Source organism: Pocillopora damicornis, chromosome 12 (genome assembly GCF_964200805.1).
Source record: "Pocillopora damicornis chromosome 12, jaPocDami1.2, whole genome shotgun sequence".
Taxonomy (NCBI): domain Eukaryota; kingdom Metazoa; phylum Cnidaria; class Anthozoa; order Scleractinia; family Pocilloporidae; genus Pocillopora; species Pocillopora damicornis.
Genome location: NC_142681.1, coordinates 6,907,282 through 6,932,685, shown reverse-complemented (window position 1 = coordinate 6,932,685; position 25,404 = coordinate 6,907,282). Strand labels below are relative to the sequence as shown.

The 25,404-nt window shown below is 35.5% G+C and overlaps 1 protein-coding gene across 1 annotated transcript; it reads right to left on the bottom strand.

Annotated features, from left to right (window-relative positions):
• Nucleotides 1-15,395: 15,395 nt before the first annotated feature.
• On the bottom strand, nucleotides 15,396-25,276 carry LOC113677176 (nucleoredoxin). The gene is made up of 6 exons (XM_027193938.2): nucleotides 24,628-25,276; nucleotides 22,050-22,304; nucleotides 20,317-20,521; nucleotides 19,449-19,537; nucleotides 18,484-18,574; nucleotides 15,396-17,902 (listed from the first exon to the last, which is right to left on the bottom strand). Exons 1-6 carry the CDS (start codon nucleotides 24,922-24,924, stop codon nucleotides 17,574-17,576), a joined length of 1,266 nt encoding a protein of 421 aa, XP_027049739.2. The 5' UTR covers nucleotides 24,925-25,276; the 3' UTR covers nucleotides 15,396-17,573.
• Between the last annotated feature and the right edge of the window lie 128 nt (nucleotides 25,277-25,404).

Here is a 25,404-nt window from a genome sequence, read left to right as displayed (position 1 = left end):
CCTATTTTATCTAATTATTAAGCTATTGTTGTGCGCACCATAAGAGTCCTGTTTTATCTAAGTGTTTAGCTATTGTTGTGTGCTCCATTTGAATCCTATTTTATCTAATTGTTAAGCTATTGTTGTGCACCACATTTGAATCCTGTTTTATCTAACTGTTGAGCTATTGTTGTGCGCCTTATTAGAATCCTATTTTATCTATATGTTAAGCTATTGTTGTGCTCCCCATTAGAATCCTGTTTTATCTAATTACTTGGTTACTGTTCTGCTTCTGATTTGAAGCTTTTTATCTAATCGTTACGCTATTTTTATGCGGTCCATTAGAATCCTATTTTATTAAACTGTTAAGCTATTCTATTAAAGTCCTCATGGCAACTTGGACAATCAGACATGGTTTTATGCTACTCTGGTTTACAGATTTAATGAATGTAACCGAAGAAGTTATAATTCATAGACCCAACGTTTTGACACTCCTGTCTGGTGCCTTCATCAGGGGTGATCTAAATGATCTAAAATTCATAAACGGGGAATTACTTTGAGACCCATCGTCTCTTTCGTAAAATTCTCCGATGTATGCAATTTCTGGTTCCCTTGCGAGAACTTTGTCGCCTGTTGTTGGGAATACTGATTACACTGTCAAAAATTCTGGCGAATTTGCGGATTTCATAAGAGATAAGACTCTTAACGCTTGTGACGAATTAGTATCTTTCGACGTTGTTTCGCTCTTCACCAAAGCGGTTTTCTTTTTGCAAAAAAGAAAATTCAGCTTTATCGGAGCACACATGCCTAACTAACCATACAATTAGGTTGAATAAGACTGAAATTATCACCACCAATCGGCGTCACCACCAGCGCCTTTGTTTGGAAGCTTGGCATATTAACTCCACCCACGCTCCTTTAAATCGTAATGGTGGCGGCTTACTTCCTGACGCCTATTTACACCTCGAAAAAAAAGGCAGCTAATCAGTGATCATAAAAAAGTACCTCTTGATGCAGCGTTTAGATCATCCCTGATGAAGGCACTAGACAGGAGTGTCGGAACGTTGGGTCTATGAATTGTAACTTCTTCGGTTTCATTCATTAAATCTGTAAATCAGAGTAGCATCAAACCATGTCTGTTAAGCTATTGTTGCGCGCTCCATTACAATCTTATTTTGTCTAACTGTTTTAGCTTAAAAGCTATTGTTGCGCGCCACATTAGAATCCTATTTTATCTAAATGTTAGGCTATTCTAGTGTTGCGCGCTCCATCAGAATCCTATTTTTTAGTTGTTAGGTTGGTGTTGCGCTCTCCGTCAGAGACTTTTTTTTATTCATAAAGTGTGTCGTTCATTATGTTTAGTGTCATAATATGTATCAAAACCTGGCGTTTTTCATTTCGCAACCCATCCACTTCATGAATTTTGGCTGACTTGGGAAACCTGAGTGATAAATAGATCTTGACTGGGTCTTATGACATTTTACAGTAACTTTATATGAGATGCCAGAGCGCACCACAGGACTGCACCTTTAACTAAATAGTCTTATATTAGACATAACTACAAAATGTATTTTTGTTCAGCAGGAATATTTTTCAGGCAGTGATAGCCAAAGACAAATAAATAAAATTTCCTGTTAGTAGATATGTACTGACGCAGTAATGACTTGAATTAACCATATTTCTGGTAGGGTTAAGAGCTGTTTTCTTCATGCTTCTTTGTAACTTAATCAGTAAGAGGTTGTGCAATTGTACGTGTGGGGAGATTATGAAAAGCTATTTTTATGGAGGTTAATTTGTATCAGAAAAGTCTGTGGCTTGACTGATTTTGTTCGGAATTGTATTGATTTGCTTTAGTTACCACAATCTTAAATATGATGTTATTTAGATTGCATTAAATACCCTGATTAGAGCTTTGAATTGTATTGTTCATACAGTTCTTTATTTTTATTTCTCCCCCTTTCTCGCGCGCCTCCTCCCTAAGTCCTAAGATCTGATCAGATATTTGCAACTGTTATACACACATAAGAACAACTTGCGCTGAGCAATCTCAGCCGTACAACACAACCTGAATTAGCGAGAGTTACAGGGGCGAAGCGTTCCTATACGCATATACGCAGCACTGCACCTCCAAAAATAATGATTAAAAAAACTTACATTTAGTGGTGTTCCTACGCATGAACACCGTGCGATCTCGGCGTGATCCCGGGTGGGGAAATAACTCAAATCCGCTGGGGGCAATAACCTGTGCCGCCTTACCTCGTCTCTGGGGGTTATCAAGCCCCCCCTTGCTACTTAGTGAAGAGGATTTAACGGATAGTCTAATTCCTCATGGTGTCACGCAATTTTTTAAACGACTTCTTTATCAAACATATCACAGTTGTTCCCGCCGTCTCTCTTACAGACACCACCTGGACAATAACCCTTAAATGTTTCGTTTGTTCTTGTCAAGCCCGCGCAAAGTGAACTTTGATCTGGGAGCACTGGTGGCAAAGTTTTTGAAATTGATGAATCAGAAAGTTAAAAATCCAAATAAGAAATGCGTCGTAATCTCTCGGGGAGGTCTTAAAGGACTTAAAATGGCCTTTCAATCTGCTTTAACTTTTCATTAATCTTTATTCTCGGGACTACAGGGTCTCAATTCCCGTCACGACCGGTCCTACAATATATAAATTGAACATGACACATGACCAAGGTGCGGATCCGATAATTTTTCATCTGAGGGGGAGGGTGGGATTTATTTTTGCTAATGCCATAATGAGCTAAAAAATGTTTCCAGAAAAAATAAATTTTAAATACTTCAAATTGATCCTGTCGTTACAAGAATTTGGTGCCAGACCAGTAGAAAAACGTAACCCATGGGTCTGATGGGGATGGGGTCCGAACCCCCCCGGACCCGCCTCCTGGATCTGCCCCCTGTCGTACCCCGTGTACAGGTGAACGACTGTGCCCTCTACTTATTTTCAATGGGAACGTGTTCTCTTTCAATTAATTTTTTTTCACGGCTTTTTTGTAGGGAATTCACAGTGCACTAAATTATTTTTACATTCATTCAATCTTTGTTATCTCCTTTGCAGGAAAATAACATTGGATCAGTTTCATCATATTTCCTTCTATTGAGAGCCCTAAATAATATTACCTTTCTCTAAAATCACCAGGCCTCAAATGTAGAAATTCCTATCCAAGCAGTATTAAGGAAGTTTGTTACTTTGGACTTAGTTAATCGGCTCAGCTTGTCACGAGTTTCCTGTAGCTCAGTGGCAGAGCATCCGTAGTATTATTTAATCAGACGGTCGTAGGTTCGACTCCCATAGGGAACACTAAGAGTTCTTTTTCCGATGGCACCTGTGTCATTCTCTAAATAGCACAATCCTTCATACTTCCCCTCACTCTTTTCTTCGAGTTTTTCGTAGGCCTCTTTGTAACGGAATAGAAATGTGTTCCCTATTATTTCTATTTCATTAATTGAAAAATGCAAACTCAAAATACGATTTTTTTTCTCACTTCCTTCTTTTCTTATTGCAATCTACGGTATCAAGGTTTGACGAAATGTTTTAAAAAAAACAGTCTCAGCCTTTGTGTTAAACAATTTTACTTGCGATTTTGTATCGTCTCTTTTCGGGTTAAGAGTGCATTTGTGACAAAGAATATTTTTGCAACGTAATTACTATCAGTTCTTTTGTTTCACATGCGAGTTAATTACTCACAATTCCTTCCTTACTTTATTCTTGACCAGCTTGCTGGGCGTGCTAAATCTATGACGTATCAGCCTGTGATTGGCCAAGGTTGTTGATCCATATTCATCAAAGATTGCAGAATTTCCAGCAAACAACTCTACCTATCGAGCAGCGAAGTCGTGTCGTGCCGTGGTCCTCAAAAAACTGATAGGGAAACGACGCTTGACCTGCGAAGAAGAGCTATGGAAAGCAGTTTTATTTTACTACGACAGAAGGTGAGCATTTCTTTCCGAGAATATTCCTTGTAACTCGTTCTTGGAGCTGAAGTAGTTGTATCATCGTAGTTTGACGAGCTAGTCCGTGTCAACTGCTCGGTTTGAGTTTCTATTCAACGGGTAGTTCGGTTGAAAAAGGGTGTCGAGCTTCGCAGAAACACAGGCTACGGTTATCAGTATCGAATTCGATGAAAATTTATTTGTATCTTTCGAGTAAACGCTAAAAATTAAGATGTTAGATTTACTCGGAACCTTGCCCTGTTATTGAACGCAGGCACGTGGATTTTTAAAGACTTCATGTGGGTAATTTCCTTCATTTTTTTCGTCAGAAGTTTTTCCTAATCTTCGTGTGCATCATCAAATAGTGAGCAATCCTTGATCATTTTTATCATTTATGTTTTCAGGAAAAGAGGTCTCAAGAATGGGGGAAGAAGGAATTTGGTCAAGAGTTGAATGGACAAACTTGAGTCATTGAATGTTGGAGGATACGGCAAAGATAAGAAATTTAAAAGTTTTTTTTAGTAACAGTAGCAAAAATGGTGGCTATCGTAATATTCTAGCTCTTGAAGACTTTATACTTCATCATTATCAGATGTCCGTACCTCTTGCTCGGGAACAGATGGAATTGCGCGGCGAGTGAATTTGTTCTATGCGAGCCACCGTTTTTGAATTAATTTGTAATGGTACTGACTGTTCTGTCGACTAAACGATCCTAAGATTTATTAATTTTTCCCCTATTCTAACCTAGATTTGGAGTAATTTAGTTCAGAAAACTTTGCTTCTTTGAATTAACAAAGTCACGATTGAATATCGTTTGAAATTTGGAAAAAAATTTGAAAGTCAAAATGTTAATTTTCTAGGGCTGAACTACTTTGTTGTTTGCTTGACAGTCAGTACCACAATAATTTATCAGTCGATGTAACAAAAAGTGACATCTGTTGAGCTGGCACTGTGACAAAAGACCTCGGACAAAGATTAGATGTATTCGAACAATTTACATCTTGAAATAAATGCAATAAATTTGACCCATTTTAATTTGTTTTAAAAATTACTTTGCTAAACGTACAACATCGACTAACAAACCTTTTGACTGTGATTCTGATCATTGCTTGACCTACATTACAACTTTTTTTTTTATCATCAACTGACTCTGGAAAGGTATTAATGTAGCAACTTAGAACAGATTTCAGAAGACTTCTTTACGACATTGACACTTGCAGTATCGAAAAGAATGATCTAACTTTCACGTCTGATCACGACTGACTCATCATAGCCTGTTGAACGCTGCTTGAAGCTCGCAGCCATTGACATCACGTCGACACTTACCAATTAGTTTTACGAACCAGATTGGTGAGTTAACTCTAATGACTTCCTAAGCTGACGAAACGAATACCGTTAACGATAACAGTCCGTCACATCTGGGTTACTTTCACTACATGATTGACTATTTCATTTAAGGGGAAAAATTTTTAAGCCTTTTTTTGGCATTTTTTCAAAAAGGCGATATCAAACTTCAAGACAGATTGTCCAAATTGGCATTTTACCTTTTTATATAAATTGAACAAGTTACCTTTGTTCAACAAAATTGCATGTGTTTGTCAAATTGAAACGGAAACCAGTACGGTGCCATCTTAAAATTTTATCCACTACCTTGTCGCATCAACTGATATCACTTAAATTTAAACGAGAGGACATTGGCAACAACATAAACGACCAGATTTTAAAATATTATTTAAATAACTGTACATTTTCTTTAGATCTTTGTGGTTTTTTTGATATATATTTTTCATTTTATTCATTCGTGATATATGCGCCAATGTCCTCCTGTTACCTCTAAGACTGTAATACCTGGTCAAGAGTGTTAGAAAACATAACCAATCACGTTCAGAAAGTGTTACATAAACCAGTTCAAAAAGACTTCTGTTGCTGTCAAAGAAATTTTTTTTGATGGTGAATGTTCTTCGCAAATCTTTGAAAAATACTCAATAATAGCTCGCAATTTACGATGTACGAGGTTATTAACAAAAGTGTGTCGTCACCAGATCGTTCACAAGAAATTATAGATTTTCACCTTTCTCGAAGACGGAAGTAAAGAAAACATGCTTATAAATTTAGCGAACAATAATTTGATTTTTGTAGGCCTCCCTTTAAATTGTTACGTCAGAATCTTGTTCTGAAAATATGGGTGCTTGCCATAACAACTACTTTCAAGGGCGTGGCTTGCGCTACGCGTTTAGAGGATCTTCATGAAGGCAAACATTTCTAAATTGCTCTTTCAATCCGAGAGCCATTATGCATTTACTAAGAAATCACATTTTCGCGCTTCTGAAAACCTACAGTTGGCAGAAGTTGTTCACCGATTGTAGAAAACAATAATTTGTTTTTTGTGGGCTTTTCTTTTCAAATTTCCAACCAGAATCTTGTTCTAAGAATAGGCACTTGCCGCAATCAAATTTCTTCTTTGAAGTGGGTTGCTCGTGTTACGTGTTTACCAGATCTTCGTGAAGGCAAATATTTCCTAATTGCTCCTTTTTCAGCCCGAGAGCTATTCTAAAATTTTCGAAAAACATTTACCAGGTCGATTACAAGAAATCATAGATTTTCATGCATCGAGAAATCATATTTGAAGAAACTGAAGATGGTGAAGTTGTTTACCACTTCTAGAAATCATGACCGTTAAATTCAGCGAACATTGCTCACTTTTTTCACAGGTCTCTCCTTTCAAATTTTTTAAGCTAGAATATTGCTGTAAAATTGGGCGCTTGCCATAAAGTGTGTGGCTTGCGTTACGTGTCAAAAAGATCTTCATACGCCGGGGCTCGTAACTGGCAAAAGTAAACAGCTATCATTGATTCGGACTTCAATTCCTCTCATAATTTTAATTTTGTTTAAGTTTCACGCGTTAACGACGAAGAATTTAGGAAATTATACACTTACTCCGTATTTGATTTAAGATTTAAAGAACTAAAAAATTTTGCAAAACGTGAAATGCTAATTTGTTTATCGAAATTTCATAGAATCGAACGTGTTTTATTGCCTCATTCTATTCAGGACTCCGTTCGTCTGAATGGTTATACTGAATTTGTTGTCTCTTTACTGGTTTATGTAACAATATATTATTGATTTGACCTTGACTGGACTCGACATAATAAAATCTTAGTTACTGTTTTGACCAAGTATTCGGTTTTAGAATGTGTAGTTTTAATTACTCTTAAATTAATGTAAAGGGAGATCTTTTGGCGCTTTCACTCGGTGTAACACAGGAATTAGTATGACAAAAAAAATCCTTTTTCTTGCAAAGTTTGGTGGTTTCAGTCTTACAATTACTGACTTAATACTTCTAAGAACAGAATTTAACCTTTCATTTCTATTACAAAATGATCGAGGATTTTTATCTATCAATTGAATACTTTTGTGGCAAAACCAATTTCGAACAATTTTCTTCGGAAATTCAATTAGATTATTAGTATACTTTCAAGTTTTGCTCATGAAAATGAAAGCTTTTTCATTTGATTTGATAAAGAATTTGGAGATTAATTATGAGCCTCTGTGGCTTAAATCAAAGAGTAACCGTCTCCTACAAAATTAAGAATATTTTTTTTTCAGTTACAGGTTTTCAGTTTGAACACTTCGGGCCTAGTTATAAAAACTCAGCTCCAGTGTTGTAGAAAATCAAATTTTTTTATTCCTTCCTGTGTTACATTCGCAAAATGAGTGCTTTAAAGATCTCTTATTTTGGAAAAGCATCATTGCGAGTCGTGGATTAAAAAAAGAATTATTTGGATGTAAGAATTTACGCTTAAAAATCTCATTTCATATCGATGGGGATCATTTTTCATTGAATTCCAGACTTGCTATGATGCTTTAACGTTTAAAATTCGTATACATCATCTCGTGCAAGAAAAAAAATAGTCTAAATTGATGTGAAAGAGATCTCGGGCATAGACGATAACAAAATTTTATAAGGAACTTTTTTTTCGAGCAGAAGACGTTGATTTGGCGCTTAGTCTGAATTTTTTTTGCACGAGATGTTGTTTTGCTCATTTTTGGCGGAAAAATTTGAAGGAAGGCTTGTAAAAATTTGTTTGGAAAAAGTTGCCAGGGGAAACTCTGTGCAAATTCAACCAAATTTTCCCGCCAAAAGTCTTAGTATATATTTGAACGAATTTTTTTCCACACTTTTGTAATTAAAAATTTGTTAAAAACTAATTAGAGAATAAAAGAATTGAACGACAAAAAAAACTTGTATTGTTTATTGAATTAAAACTAGGAATAAAACAGTAAACAACATTTCTATGTTTGACTTGAAAATGTTTATTGGGGAAAATAGGGATAAGAAAAGTGAAATATAAACTTTTATTATTTCAATGAAAAAATTTTTTTAAAAAAACGGCGCATGCGTATTTTTGAGCACCGTATTTTTTCTAAGTCTTTTGGCGGGAAAATTTGCCACAATTGAACAGATGTTACTTACAGAGCTTGTGAAAAATTAATAAGACAGAAAATTGTACAAAAGCTCATTAAAGAAAACGGAAGTCCAACTAAATCACGAAGTAACATTTGCTTACGTCAAGCTACAAATATCTTCAATTTTTTAAATTGAATCTCTGCTTTGACTCGCTTATTCTTGAGAAAATGGTGCTGCATCTGTTTTACCTCTCAATAAAACTCTTCTTGCTGATTTTTAAGCTCTTTCTTGATTTACTCGTTCTTGAAGCATCGGAGGTATTCACCGTTCAGTCTGCAAGAAATGATAAATATTACTCAAAAAATATGCACTAGATCCTCGACTTTACCTTTTCCAAGCGGCAATGACGTATATAACACTGTTACTCGTTATACAAAGGTAGACACCTGGATTTACTGATAAATTCAAAACGATTGCTGATGAATACCCTGGTAAACTAAAATCAACGAATTCAAGTTACAATTTTGCCTTTTCGTACTTTGCGTTCAGGTACTTTCTATTCAAGCCGAAAATGAGCAAATGATGTCAATGCTTGGCAAAGTTCCCCTGAGGTCAAGACGGAATTGAATTTTAAGATAACTTAACAAATCATCTTTAAACTGCAAGTTCAAATCGCATGTTTCCTATCGCTGTTTACTGAGTCTAAATAAATCTAACAAGCGACGAAATACTGTGCTCTTGTTCACATTTTTAACTAAAAGTGCAGGGAAACAAGAAAACAAAAGGTCAAAGAATTTCAATAGTTTCTCCTCACTCTGATCCGTGAACTTATGTCGCGGTCCGTGAAAATTGAGAACAATATTTGACTAATAAAAGAAAATGGAACTTTCAACAACGTATTTATAGAATGAGAAGGTACAGTCTGTTCCTGTGAAACATCTTTTTTCAAAATCACCATATAATAAACAGCTTTGATGAAATGTGTTTGTTAAATCTCAGCACAGCAGCCTTATACTTCATTGTGTATACAGTTCTTGGAGTTAGGATTTAGAGTGGTGAGGGGTTCTACGGATATATTTCCAAAAGATTATAGATAAGATGTTCATGGTGGAAAATCTAAATCTTTTTAACATTCCTTAGCTGGTAATTCAGTTTATGAACTTTTTCCTTGGAAATACCTCAAAAGTAATAAAAAAAACCCTTTCTTTCCTTCAACGACCGAGCTTTTGAATTTTTAGACGAAAGATCATAACTTCAGATAAGTAAAAACAAGAAACGAACAATCAAAATTAGTGGTGGTTTGCAATTCTTATGAGATCAAAGATCGAGGACTTTAAATAAAATAATTGCTTGAATCAGTTTTCTGCGTCTTTAACTTGTACTCCATTTGATTTTCGGAATTGAAGATGATCTTTAAAGAGACCAAATACTGTGCTTTTGTTTAAATTCTAGACGCCGAATCAAAAAAAGTTAAGGAATCCAAATATTTTTGCAAGCCTCTGCACCGAACTAAAGACGAAAACTTGTCATGCTATGTAGAAATTTATGGAAGTTGATGAATATTTGGGAAATAAATGAAAAAAGATCGAATCCTCGAGCGAAGGTTTTTTAAAGAATAAAAAGGTTCAAACTTCTCCTTTCACAAATTTTATTTTCTTTCCAATTGTTTTCTGATTAATAGCAATGATAAAATTTGTTGGGTAAAAAAAATTTAGTTGAGAGTGCTAGCCAAAAAATTGAAATCTTCCACACGGCAAATGTGAAATCAATAAACTGAAATTGTTACGAAATCTACTTCTTGAATCAGCTCATTTCTTATGAACATCCATGAATTCATTATTGTCCTTTTTCACTCATTTTTCCATACTACGGCTAAGAAACGTGATATGATTCCTGATTTCCAAAATTTGACCATAGTTGAAGGATGTAGTTTATAATTTCTGTGCTTTGGTTTTGTTTTCAACTCTTATTCTTCCATATACAAAGAATTTCTTTATAGCGTGACTTTTTCATGCGGATTCTATTAAGGACAAAAAGATCTTTGATTGTAAGACAGCCAATTGTAAAAAAAAAATTAAATTTTAAAGTAGTCTGAAATGTAGCGAAAAAATTTTCTATATCAAATTAACTAAATTCCAAAATAAATTTGTGTATTGAAACAGTATCATGGTTATCAGGGAACGTCTTTAATTACGTTTACTAGCCTCCATGTTCCTGATTGCAGATCAAAAACTTATCTGTGTAAATGAAAATTTAAATTTTGCGAACAATTTAAAGATGTCAAAGCTTGAACTACAATTGAAAATTTGGCTTTAGCCCCAGGGGAAAGAAATTTTTTGGCAATCAGTTAGGCTGTGAGTTTTCTGATGAATAAAGTATCAAAGTTCAAATTCACTTAAAAAATTATCAAAAGATTTAACTTATAGACACTTAAAAACCTCGAAATGTAAACAGAAATTTTAAGCAATTAGACTTGCTTTGAGATTTTTTTAAAAGAAAAGAAGCTCTAGTTTTAAAAAGAAATGTTTTCAGAGCTGAAAACTCTTGAGAGATCTGCTAGTGATTCTGAAAAGAGTTCGAGATATATCACTGTTTAGAATATACTTTAAGGCGCGCTCTGATTGGCTACTCGAACTCCGCATACCTTTTGCTACATACTTCCGAGCGTTTGTGACCGAAAATATTGTAATCGTTGCAGAAATGAATGAGTTACAATCATCTTTTTGCGCTATATCATCTCACTGTTTCATTATATACTAAAACAACTATGTACCTTAGTGTCGGTGACTAGTAGTGGATATTTACCGTGACGCGAAGCGGAGACTGTAAATACCCACTACTAACCACCTTCCACATCGGTGAAAAATGTTAATTACAACATACTCTTTGGGTTGGATTTATATAGATCACAAGAAAACTCAAAGATTTATCCAAAAAAATTTGAAGATGAATCCTATAAAAGAAGAATGCAAAATACAGATTTTTGGTGTATGTTGAAGATCGTTTTAATTTCAAAGCTAGGAAATTTGACAATAGACTTGGAGAAAAAGTGGTGAAAAATCAATTGTGTAGGTATTTAAATATGTTTTTTAGCTTCAATATCAGTCGATTTAACTTGTGAGAAATAGAGAAATTAATTCTGTGAACAATTTGGGAGACATCGTTGCTAAGAGTATACTCATCAAGTCTGGTTTTTAGTCTCAAGTGATAAGAAACTTTTAAAATCAGCTAGGCCCTGGCTGTTCATATAGAGAAGAATTGCCCTAGGTCAGGAGGTCACCCTCCCAGCCGAGTTAACCTTAGCAAGTGTTTACATGAGACAAAAATTGACCCCTTTACCTAAGTTAACAGTGCTCGTGTATGCTTTGATTGTCTCGCCTTGACCGAGTTGACCCAGATGGGCGAACCAAAGTGTTTGTATGGGGAAATTGTGTGCGTATACCATGAAAAACGGGTGGCCCGGCGAGGTGCGTCACCCCTCCTGCTGAGAAAAATTTTTGTTTGTCATGTAAACGGTTCCCCAAGTTTAGTAAGGAAACGTAGGAAAAGTTGTCTCGCCCAAGGTAGCTCGGGTACTAGGGTGAGCCTTCTATATAGGATAACTTTTCTCCATATAAACAAGGCCTTATGATTCCGATTTGAGAAGAATTCTAGACAAAATGTTGAATATTCTGGGAGCATATTGAGTTTGGTTTTGGCTCAATAATTAGGAAACTTGACAATCAGGCTCGAAATATTAATTGAATTGTCTAAAAAATTCTGAATCAGAAAAAATATAATCAGGAGATCAAACTTACGACAGCTATAGAAATGATTTTTTAAAAAAAACAATCCGAGCATATCAATGTTCGAAGCATACTCTTTGAAGTTGGTTTAGACCTCAACAGGTGAGGTGACATACGACAATCAGGCTCCTAGGTTTAAAAGGTACCATTTTTGAAAAAGTACTCAACAGAAAAAAGGAGTAACATAAATTTTGGAGTGCATTGAGTTTGCCTTTAGGTTCAAGAACAAGGAAATTTTACAGTTAGGGCCTCAGGGGTTTACTCAACCCTTTAACTTCCCGGAGTGATTAACCAGTAATTTCTCCCTATACTATCCATACTTTATCTAGCAAATGTGTAATAAGAATAGTCAAACTTATCAGGTAAAGGTTGTTTTCTTGATCTAAAGCCAAATTCTCTCAACTAATTCACAAGGAAATGTGAAGCAGCTAGAGGGGAGAATTAATAATCGGATCTTTGGAGTTAAAGGATTATATTAATTATCGCGCAAAAATTATATTTTAGAAGCGAAAAATATTATCGAGTAATTAACTTGGAAGAGATAGGTAAATAATTCGAGTACACAAGAACTTTGAATTATAGTGGATGGACTATACTCTTTGAATTTGCTTCTAGCCTCAACAGCAAAGATATTTACCAAATCGGTTTATTTTTTCTAACCTCTGTAAATAAGTTATTCAGTTCCAGCTCATGATGGAAATTTGCTATCAAATAAACCCATAAACATTTTCCAATCTTAAAACTAAAGCAGTACTAAAAAGGCCAACCGTTACTATGGTAAAATGGACGGTAAAATGGATGATAATTGCATGTACGATAAATTCTTGATTTTTTTTACACTATTGTCTTATTTTAAACAGAAAGCTAGTGGCATCGATTTAGTTAACCAATTGTGCAGTTCATTTCTATTGAAGTCCACCTCAATCAGGGAGATATTTTGGATGTCAAACATTTCAGGACTCAAACTTATTTCTTCGTTTGTAGTTTTTTTAAGGTTTTTGATGGTGGTTAACTTTGTATCACAGACTTCTGTCAAATCAAGATTCAGTGCAGACCAGACTTATAAGCGCAGATAATCAACTCGCTATAAAAAAAAGAGAAAAAATATTGACAACCAACCTTGTAAGAAGTAATCCTGCTTTTCTCTTCATCTCTTGAACTTCATGAGTTTTAGATTTTCTTGTCTATGCTTAACGCTGTCCTAGAGAGAGAGAGAGAAGAGAAATAAAATGTGAATATACTCATATTTATCGTTAGGGTATTAAGATATTTTTTATTTGTAAATGAATATGATCATCATCAGGATCGCCGAAACTTGATTACGGCGAGCACATTTTGTATTGACAAAGAAAATATCCCTAAGTAAACAAATGCATCATAAAAATTTATTTCAAATGACCCAGAAAATATTCTGTCAACAACTTTAGGGGATCGCCAAACTCGCTTGACTAGAGGTTCTTAGTTCTGAAATAACAATGGGCATTTGACGAGCTAGACAGTTGCTATGGCATCTTAGTAATGGCGAATACGAAAAGAAAGGAGTTAGTCTTAAACTGTGCTACTGTCTATCGCGCTCTTCCTTTTGAAACCCAACTATGTAATTTAATTTTTGAGGGCAACAAAGAGGTACACGAACATTGTATGTCCATCAAAAATAAGCTAATAAATAAGTTATTTACCAAGCGAAAAGTCGTGACAAAATGACTTCCAACAATCCTCCAAGTCGAATTCGAACCACCCCTACCAGCATGCAGATTCTAATCACCACCGCACGCTGCTTTTGACAAAACGGATGATATCTCAGGTAATAACGTTGAAATATCGAGCTTTCTGGTGCCCAAGAAGCTGAAAAAGACGCTGAAATTTCTCCTTGTTCATAAGCCCTTTCCACGTGCAAAACTGATAGAAAAATTATGAATTTTAATTTTAAAAATTATTTGAAATTCAAATGAGTTTTCCGACTTTGAAAGACGGGCCGAACACCATCGACACGCTCTTCCGTTGGTTTTGATCTATTGTAATACGAAACACCTCTCTGAAGGCTTATCTTAAACTTAGTTAAGTTTAACAAATTAGAGGAGCGAACATCGTACTCGTTGAAATATTACCTTCATTGTAACTTGAAGACTTTTTCATTTACTAAAATTGGCACTCCAAATCCAAATGAAACCTGGAAATTTATATTATTTCATTAATTTGTTTCATTTTATAAACTATCACTTTGGTCAAACTCGTTTGTGTAACAATCTTTTGAGATATGGAGTTGTATTTTTATTTAACTGTATCTCTGTCGATGGAGAACATAATTTTATCATTGTTTCCTTATTTTTGATAATATCTTCGATTAGGTTTCAAGATTTTTTTGGCCACAAAAGCATTTTTTTGACAAACAAAGTTGTCTTAACTTTAGAAAAAAAATAGGTGTCGTATTGCTCCTTTGATTCTATGGTGACGTCTTTCTTGTCCCCAATGTGGCCGACATCAGTATCCATTTTCTTCAAACTGTTATCTATATATTCCCTAGGGTGCTTACGAGGATAACTTGTTTAGCAATCAAGAGCTTCTTAAGTTGGTGACCACTTTCCATATTCTTGTGACCTTAAAGTTTGATTCCCCGGGGATCACGTAAGGGGAAATTAGATGCAAGTTACTCCTAGACGTTGAATGGTTAAGGAAACTCGTGGAGAGAGGATCTTCTTTCCTTCTTGTCCCAACTTTGTTTCCAGGTCCCTTTTTCCTGTTGAGGATGCAAGTGAGAAAGAAACTAGGACAAAAGTTGGGTCAATCCTCCCAGACGTTTCAACTTGCGACCAGGCTCTCAATAGTAGCGCTAAGGTACGAGCGTCGTAGCTCGCGAGTCCCTCATTTTCCTCGTACGAACCTTCTTCATTTGAACTAAAAATGAGAAATCTGTTTCTCAAAGGTAAGGGCATCTGCCATTTTCTGTATCGTCTGATTTTGTTCTCAGTGAAATGCTCTCGTTCATTCCGAATCCAAGGGATAAGTGCAAGGGGAAATGGAGCGCGAGGAATTTATAAATATGTCAATACATGATTATTCTCTGGGATTACCAGCTCTTCAGAATGGTTATTCTAACTCTTTTTACGATTCACTCGTTCCCTCTATGCAACAGAGTCGAAGTCAGTCGTGTCTCGGTTGTCCTACATGTTAATATGTTCCGGTCAAGTTTAGGATACCTATTTATTTTGTAGGTGTGTACAGCGCTGAAAGGAAGATTCGTGTTAAGAATAAGGCAAATATTTCAATAAAGGAGTTACTTCAACACACTTTTATTGTTGAACAAGGTTACGATTATTTCCACACACGCTTGCATTGTCATGGGATAAAATAAGTAACTTAATGTAGTTCATTTAAAATTACTTACTTCGTTCTACCTACTTAGTAAGGGTAACAAACTAACAACCTTGTGTCTTCCCTGCTAAGGGGAGGGGGCACTCCTCTGTGTACATTTCTTGGTTGTATGCCACCCCAAAGAGTACGATTGCATGATTGACTTGTACGGTTAAAATTGGGTATGAACCTCTAGGGGGTTACAGCGGCATTTAGTCTTATATAAGATCAGGATTTAGAGAACCCACCGACACACCCCAACAAAGAGCTCCAGGGAGTACCCCCAGGATTTTGCCCTAGACCCAGGAAATCTTCAAGGCGTTTATAATTACATAAACTTGCATTAAATTATTATTACTACACACTTTTTTCACAGAGGATATGCCCTGAGGGCTAGCACACTACAAAAAACCCTCCGAGAGAGTTGTACAGATATTTCCCTACACACTATAATAAGGTACAATGTAGTAGTAGGTTGAATACTAAACATGACAATTCTAATGAGCTTAATACATATACATCTGGTGTGATCTTACCATAGAAGTACCTTAAATACTACAACATAATGAGTTGAATTGTCTGACTTGCGTGAACACCCTTTAAAATCAGAGTCGGGATTCTTACCAAAGGCTACCGGACTTTTTTTATTTACCCTTTGACTCCCAGAAGTGATTAACAAATAACTCCTCTCTACAATATCCACATCTTATCTTGCAAATAGGTAATGAGAATACACAAACTTAACTGGTAGAAGTTATCTCAATCTAACACCAAATTCTTGTAACTGATGTAAAAGGGAATGTAAAGCAGCTAGAGCAGAAAATAAATAAACAGATCTTGGGAGTTAAAGGGTTAAGTCTTGTAGCACTTAGATTGTTTTGCCATTTTTGCTTGGAGTGTCCTCAGCATCTTCCAGAGTAAGATAAGGAACCATAAAGAGTTACACCTGGTCAAATCCAAATCAAGTTGAAATTTCAATCTTGGATTAGGGCTAACTACCTGGCTATATTTTGCACTAACACAACTTCTCAAAACAGTTGCAATTCACTTAGTTAAACCACTGCTTCAACAGGTGTTTAAGCGTGATTTTAGACCTTAAACATAACAGCCCTACTCGATTGTTGCTTTTAGAGGTCTACCATATTTTGAGGTGGGGGAAAAGATTATGACCATCTGCACTGTACCATTACTGATAAAATACGTTATGACTAAAAACAGTTTTTGCTTGAAGATAATGAAAGGCATAATTATTTTATATGGCATACACAGCCACTTACAGTAAATTCATGCACCGTTTCAAAATAAAATTAATGGCATGTAAATTGATGGGAATGTACCATTTAACCACTGTTATTCAGCTTTTATGCTTGCTAACACCCAGCTTTTACAAATAGTGATGCATGCACAGTTAATAAATTAAGTTATTGCCTAAAAGTTACATGATCCACTGTACAGTTTGTCTTAACATTTTACAGAACTACAACAAAATAACTACATCAAAAACTGTTTACTTGCTTCACCCTTTCATCATTAAAATGCTCTCATACTTGAAACACATAAGTATTATCTTGTTTGCTTTGCATCTAATTTATAATCCAAGATCTTATGCAAATTCTCTCAGCTAGCCTCTGAGCACTTTCTGGAGACAACAATAAGTTCCTTGTATTTGAAGCAAGATCACACCCCTTAGCCCCTTTTACAGTACAAAATATTGATACAGTAACAAGTAAAACGCTCATTGTATATGGGGATTAAAAAATGACAAGAATACAAATTTGCTTAGGAACATGTGCACATCAGTCATGTTCAAATGAAATTTTAGTCTGTCCCTTCCAAAATAATTGTCCTAAATTGCTACTACTAACCAAAAACAAAAAGAAAAAAAATACCTTAAAAAGAAAAAAAAAAAGTGAAAACATGAGGAAGGCTGCATACATACAGTGTACACTGAAAACCAAAGTCATGTTCATGTAATTAAGCTAAAAAAAAATGCTTAGGTGTCACTGATTAAACGTTTCTTACATTTACATCATTAAAACAAAACAAAATTTTTCTTATAGTCATGTGGAAACTCAAATACCCAGAAATCATTGGTATCTCATCACCTTAAAGGAAGCCTTTCGCCAACTAGTTTGTCATTGACAAAATCATTTACAAATGCCTCTACAACCTCTTTAGTCAGCACCTCTTCTTGACACTCGTAGACCATTTGTGATGGAATATCTAGTATCACTAGAATACCCGCAGATGTACCATCATCCTCCTCATTAAGACCTATAAAATCACGCAAACTGTTGGACGTGTCATCTCTTTTTGTGTAAAAGAAGAACAAAGGAGGGTCGTCATCTGCTTCCTCTGCCACTTTGAAGTAATGCTCAGCTACTGGTTGAATGATATCTTTAGCACCCTGAATAGAGGCTTCTTTACCATCTTAACAAAAAAAAAGCAACAGAGAGATAAGTTAGTATTATTGGAGCTTGGTCACTGCATCTCTCTCCTTTTTTGTGCTAGTGACAAAAGTCTTCAAAATTGATTGCTGGTCAATTCAGCTAAAGCTTGGAGCACTAATTTTTCTTGGGGGAGCATTGAAACAACTAAATTTGCATGCATGAGCACAAAAGGAACCTTTGGCAAACTACTGTACAACAAAAACAGCAGGAAGGATGTGGTTAAACAAAAGGTTCAATAACAAAACAATGGCTGTCCAAGTAAATCATGAAACTTTATCATTTCTAGGCAGTCCTCAGTAAAACAGTGAAATTGCTACATCATGAATCAACAAGGACCCCAGCACTAACTGCAATTTTTTTATATTTCTGTTTGGAAGAGAAGCTGGCCTCCACATACATGTGCTCTCATGAAATTAATTCTCAAATGGTTAGACTCACCAAATACATCTAGCCACTTGGAAAATTTACTATACAAAAAAGTTGATTATCTAATTGAGGTTGTCTTTGACCTGATTCTTTGCTACCCTTTTTACCCAAATCAATAATTTTTTAACAACTAACCTGTGAAATATATCAGACATTTCTCATCATTCACAGTACTGACTGTTAGTTGATTGATCACATTTAAAGGCTTCAGTTTCCAAGGAAATTGCTGCAAAACAAAGTCACAATGATAAAACAATCAACTCTACCCTTTACTTCCTAACTTCAATACAATAATACAATCCCAACACCAATACAACATACTGTATGTATATTTTGTATAATGCTTGTACACTCTCTATACTGTTCTCTACACATTTCTTAACCCAGTTTCTCACAGGCTCTTGGCCCCTTGTTCTGAGCTACTTCTGAAAAGAGGAAGGTAAAACAAAACAAAACAAAACCACTGTCCTTCATGATTTTATTTTTTGTATTTGTTTCGTGTTCCCCTGTGATGTGCACCAGTAATCATCTTGCTATAGGAGGTGCTAATGTTCATCTGGTTTTTCTATAGATAAATGAATGTTTAATTGTTTGTCTCACAATGTAAGATTCAGGCTAATGAGTTGTGTCTTCATCAGGCGATGAGGTAAATAATTTGAGCCGCTATTGGTGTATTATAGCAAGCTGTCATTGGTGCATTTTGATCCTCATGGTTATTTCAAGTATTAGATGTTGTTAGATGTTAGATGTTAGATGATGATCAGCTGCTATGCCTTTTGGTTGTAAGCATCCATAATTCAGGAATTTCAATTTCATTATCTCCATTGATGTTATTAGCTTAAAGTCTTACATGGATGGCTTCTTTAAACAAGTAAGGTTGACAATTAAACCCTCATTTAGTAATCATCTAATCGATAATATCTGGTGACCCCCATAATGTGTAGTAAGCTACCTTAATCAAATATTACAAATAGATGTAAAATCAGCAAGGGTATACATGTCCAAATATGAAGTGTATAAAAAACTTATATTTTAAGATAAAAATAGGGTTCAAAAAATCTGGTTAGCACGAAATGAATTCTTGATTTATGCTAACTAACCTCTCCTTCTGGGTCAGCTGAAACTACATGACGACCGTTTGAAGAGATGATCTTGTGCTTCTCATCAAAAAGAATCAAAGTTGGAATGCCTGCAAAGAATAGAAGTGACTGCTCATCACTGCGTTTTGATTGGACTCTGTAACAACCCTTTGATCCCTAAGAGTTACTTGCACCTAACCTCTCCTTACAATATCACCCCAATTCCAAGGAAATGATTACCAACCCAATCAAGCCCTTGATTGTTAAACAAATTCTCATTGTTAGCACCTTATGAGAAGATCGCTCCAGAAACCACATAATTTTTACTTCTTTCATTAAAAGGCAGTTATTGCTGTCTCTTAATTACCGCATTTTGAGATTTCAGGGTGTGACCTTTAACCACTTTAAATTCTCTGCAAAAGTGATTGGTTACTCATTGCTGTGACTACACTGAAATGAAGTGCAATTGTTTGTCTCGTTATGTCATCATTTCCAAAGTGGATTGCGATGTTTCAAGCCTTGAATATTCAGGCAAGCTGAAGAAGGCTTTCAGTCTGCAGTCAAAACCTCACAATTCACATCTGAAGTGATGACATCACAAGACAAACAATTCTACTTCAGTGCCAGTTAGAGTCTATGATTTCACTCTGTTGAACCATCAGGCTTACACAGGCAAGTACTCAGCAATCACCAATATCCCTTGCTTCAATGCTGTAGGTCATATTTCTACTATTGTGACTACTGGAACATGTATGTGAATTGTATCTTCACCAAAATCACAAGTACATGTATGCAAACTAGACTCTTCCAGCTGGATGGTCAAGAGTACTTCTCAATATTTTACAGAAGAAACCTTGATAAGTTTAAATTATTTGGAAGTACCTCTTACCTTGCACTCCATACATCTGGGTCAGGTCTTTTTTGATACCTTCCTGGAACCCAGTAGAGAGCCAGGGCATCTCTTTAAAATAATCACTATACCCTTCCTCACTGCGATCTGAACTCACAAAAATGATTTCAAAGGCGTTTCCCTTCTCCTTGACCTTTTTGTACGTCTCAATCAATTGTGGTGTAAAGGCTCGGCAAGGAGGGCACTGATAAAAAATAGACAGTCAAAATCTGTATGTGGCTACTGGCATAGCACAATCTCTATAGTATTGAAAAGAACCAGAGGTTGGATAATGACACTTGAATGTAGTTTTGCAGAATATTTGTCTCACATGCACAACAGAAAACCTGCTGCATCCCACGTACATTTATTTATGAGTACCATGTTCCACAAGAGAAAGATAATGCAAGAATATGTTGTCTAAATGACATTCAACCAATAATCAAATGGTAACAAGTAATAATACCAACAATAATAATGATGATAACAATAGTAATAAGATATTAATCAAAAGGGGCTCGCTCAAAAGCCTCCTAGTTTCCCAATCCTCTGGGCTCTGACAATGATAACCCTAGTTTCTCAATCCTCTGGGCTCTGACAATGATAACCTTAGTTTTGCCTTAACCCTTAGGGTTTTGCCTTTAATGACTACATTTAATTTTGCTTGTTAATTATAAATAATATTCTTATTGCAATTCCAATTTTCTGAGACTGTAGTTTCATAGAAAAGGAATTCCATGCTTTAGGATATTCTGACATTCTGTGTCTTAAGACATTCCGTTGTTCTGGTGATCAACCTTTACTCTGTTCCACAATTCTGATGAATAACCCAAGGTATCCTATTCCCAGCTTGCTTGCTTAGCAGTTCTCACTGCATAATAGTTGTTGACTCATAAGCAAAATACTCTCTTTTCCAAGAAAACAAAAATTCCTCAAAGCTTCCATGATGTGCAGATCATTTCTATTGAAATATTTCTACAAGAAAAAGTTTCAATTTAAATTATGCCTCAGAGGATGCCAATGGGAAGTTATTTTGACATGAGAGATTATGTCTTCAGATCTATATAATTTGCTGATTTAAACAGTAAAATGCTCTCTCTTCGAAGAAAAAAGAATTTCCTCTAGGTTTCATGATGTGCAAATCACACCTATTGAGATAATTTTTCAAGGAAAACATTTGTTTTTAATTGCACACAATCCTAAAAAGGATTGTGAGATGTTTACTGTCTTCAGCTTTCTTCTGTAGTCTCATGGTAAGAACTGAAACAATACTTTGCCAGTGGCTATGAGCCAGAAATCACAAAAGGAGAGAACTCAACCAGGTATTGAGTGAGAATGTCAAACTACTGAGATACTCCAAAAAAAAAAAACAAAAAAAAAAAAAAATAAGTAGCACTGAAAACCATTAGGTCAAAATTTGGTCAAGATCTCATCATGAAAACATATCTGGCTTTGCTTCCTTTAGGAGGCAGGAACCACAAAAAATGAAAGAAAAACATTTTTTTGAAATACAAATAAAGTCACAATTTTTTTCCCTGCAAGATGGGAGTTTGATTTTACAATAAAATTGGCTTTCAGCTACCTGTATAAAAATTGGTGATGTCTTCTCTACTTTTTGTCATTGTTAAGTAATGGATACATGTAGCTGGTTTTGGCACATGTTTGGCTCAAGATACATAGGCAACCCTTATCGTGTGCTTAATGTACATGTACATACACCAGTCATTACATACCCAATGTGCCGAGAAGTACAACCCAAGGACTTTCCCAGTTAAATCAGCAAATGACTTCTCCTCTTTCTCATGGTTAACCAATTTTACATCTTTCATTACATCAGCCAGTCCTTTAGGTCTCCACGGAAAGTCTTTGGCTTGCTGATCTTCTGCAACCTTTGTTCGCCCATTGGCTACTATAACTTTTCCATCCTTTCCATCCAGTATGACCAGTGTTGGTATTCCATCAACTTTAAATTTTTTTGAAAGTTTCTCCTGATGAAGAGGGAGGAAAACCATTTAACCTTGTAACCTCCATGAGTGACCAAGACAGAATTTCTCCTTACATATCAATACACTATCATCAGACAAGTGATGAGAATAAAGAAAAATTGACATGTAAATTAGTAGATTACTAGTTGATACAGTGCTAAATTTTCTGAACTAAAAACATAAAAGTTTTATAGAAGACAGTTAATGTGAATTCCTAATGAAATCTTGGAAGTAAAAGGGTTTGGTTGCTAGTTCTGTTTAATGCATAGAGCAGTAATACAATAGTATGCCATGTAAGAGTCACAGAGTTGATAAAAGTTCTAAGTATTTAGAACCAGAGAAGCAAAGAGAGTTCAAGTGTTACTATTTTCCTTTAACTTTATCTGTTTTCACATGGCTTTGATCCTGAATGCATGTATATTGGAACAGTAAACTGATTAATTATTTAGCTTTGAATTCAATTGAATATTGTATTGAAACACATTCTGCCCTGCGTTCATATCCTTTAGCTCTGATGTGTATCTGTTAGTTTTCTTCATTAGTTACAGGTGTAAATACATGTACACAGGCCAGCATTATAGTTACTCAAAGTTGCTAAGAGCTACTCAACTCAGAAAATTTATTATGAAAGATTGCTGAAAAAAAAAAAAAAAAAAAAAAAAAAAAAATTGACAGACACAAACCCAACAGTGTGAATTGCTTTGATTGTTTATGAACTGATGTGAAACAAGAACCATGGGAACAGTAAAAGTCTACTGGCTGATTGCAACCATTGGTGGCTGGATCAATCAATAACACTTTTGGGGTTGAAAAATTTCTCTACTTTCATGAGATAAAAGAAAACTTATTGAATTCACTACCTTATAGTGTCTAACATTTCAATCCTTCAAAAACAGTTGTGGTCACATAAAATAGCTTCTAAAGTGTATCCTTCTGAGGCAGAAAACTGATAGATGTTTTTGTCAGATGCAGGTGGGAGAAAACCCAGTAAACATACAATCGTTGTGTTACAGTGTAAATATTATTGAGGGACTGTGAAGTGAAACATGTGTAGAGCTGTGCACAGCTGCCCTCTTTTGAACTTCCACACACATTATCTTAACTATTGACTTTGCCACCCAAACAACTGTGATTGCAAAACCCTTTATTCAGTACAGAGTGAAAGGAAACAAAGGAGTGCTTTCAAAGTACTACTGAAACTCAGAATATAACATCATTGTCCAAGTAAAAAGTGAAAGTAAATTTTTGTGACTAATCACACTTTCCATATCCATGAAAATTAATTGCAACATATAGCCTCAAAATAAATCTTGACCTCTACCAATTCAGAGGTTATTGGGGATGGATAATCAAATCAAATGAAATTACTTTAATAAATGATTGTCAACCTCAAAGTAATATTTTCAAACAAAGAGTCAAGTTCGTAGAATTAACCCAACAAAAGAAGGTTTTTTTTTTAGGGGTCTGTCTTTCCCATTTTTTTCTTCTGAATCTTTTTGCCGCTAAGTATTTAACCATGATGTTGGTGAGCCATGAATAAATATCAGAGACATGTCTTCAACAATAGGTGAGCAAACACGATTCCAAGGGCTTACACGTCTATTTGACATGTACTGTATGGTTAAAAAAAACTAATCAATTGAGACAGATTGGTTAGCCATCATCAGCCATCTAGAGATCATTACAATTGCACGATAACAAGATTTAGTGAAATAAAAAAAACTAAAAAATTGAAAAAAATTGAATTTAAATCGAAGGTTTACATATAGTTCATAGGTATAGTCTAACATAATATTCACAAATGTTGTTATGGCTTCAACAAATTACTTATATTTAGCCAATATAAATAAAGATGGTTTAGCAAAAAATAAGCAGCTGCGATGTTCCCAGGATTATATGGAAAAAATGCGCCATGGGAAAAATTCCTTAAATTCATACAAGCTTTAAGAAAGATTCGTAAGGAAATTCACGAAAGTGGCCCTATGAAACTATTTTTGCAAGAGTGCTGTTTGTTTACGAGCGCTCAAATTGTGATAACAGTTTCAGCGACTCGTTTCTGAAGAACACATTGCATTATGCGAGCGCAACACGAGTCAAGTCCCAGGCGATTAGTTGGCGTTATTGAATTTTCATTCTCGGAGACGCGCTAATAACAAATTAGAGACTACTCATGCTATGAGTTACTCTGAAATAGTACACCTTCCAAGAAAAATTAGCTCTTTACATTTGGAATGCAAAATTTACAAATTAGAGGAATCGATAGATTGGGCGTTACATGTTATGTACACAAAACGAAAGCTGAACTGATTAAATTCAGCTGACTCACCTTTCGATCACGATCAGCGAAAGGCAAAGCAACCCAGGGCATTTCATTGAAATATGACTTCCACTCAGACTCATTCTTATCAGAACTCACAAAAACAATTTCGAACTTTTTCTCTACGTGATGTTTCTTGTAGAACTCTGCTAACTTGGGCGTAAAACCGCGGCAAGGCGGACACCAGTGAGCTGAGAAGTACAAGCCAACAACCTTCCCTTCACCACAGATACTCTCTGTCGAGACCTCATCCGCTCCTTGGCCCTGTAGTTTCTCACCTAGAAGGCGCTTGAAAGCGTCAGCCATGATTTAATCAAATGTGGTTTGATTTTATCAGTTGAGGTTATCCACAACAGCTAGAAACCGTTGCCAAAAGCTCAGTTACCAACAATTTTAGTAGCACCTATATATACGACGCCTAGGCAACATCCTTGACAGGCCTGACGGGAAATGTAGGGTGACGTCACACATTTTAGGCTACAGCGAATACCTCAAGGCCTTTCCCAAACAATCGTCCTGCGACGCAAGCAACCTTCCGATCTCTTGTTTTGTTTCTGAGGTGGTAACGTAAGAAAATTTCTAATGCATTAGGTGCTTCTAGCGACGTTGTTCGGTTGAGTATTTTGGGAATTAAAAAGTGTGGTGGATGTCATTAAACAAACCTGGAAAACACAATGTCACTTTCTTTACTTCGGTTTCTTGCCGTTAGGACGTGACTTCAGAAACCAAAACTCGCTGCTGGTAGATTTCTGAAAAGAAAGCGTTTATAAAGTCAACCAGATCGCT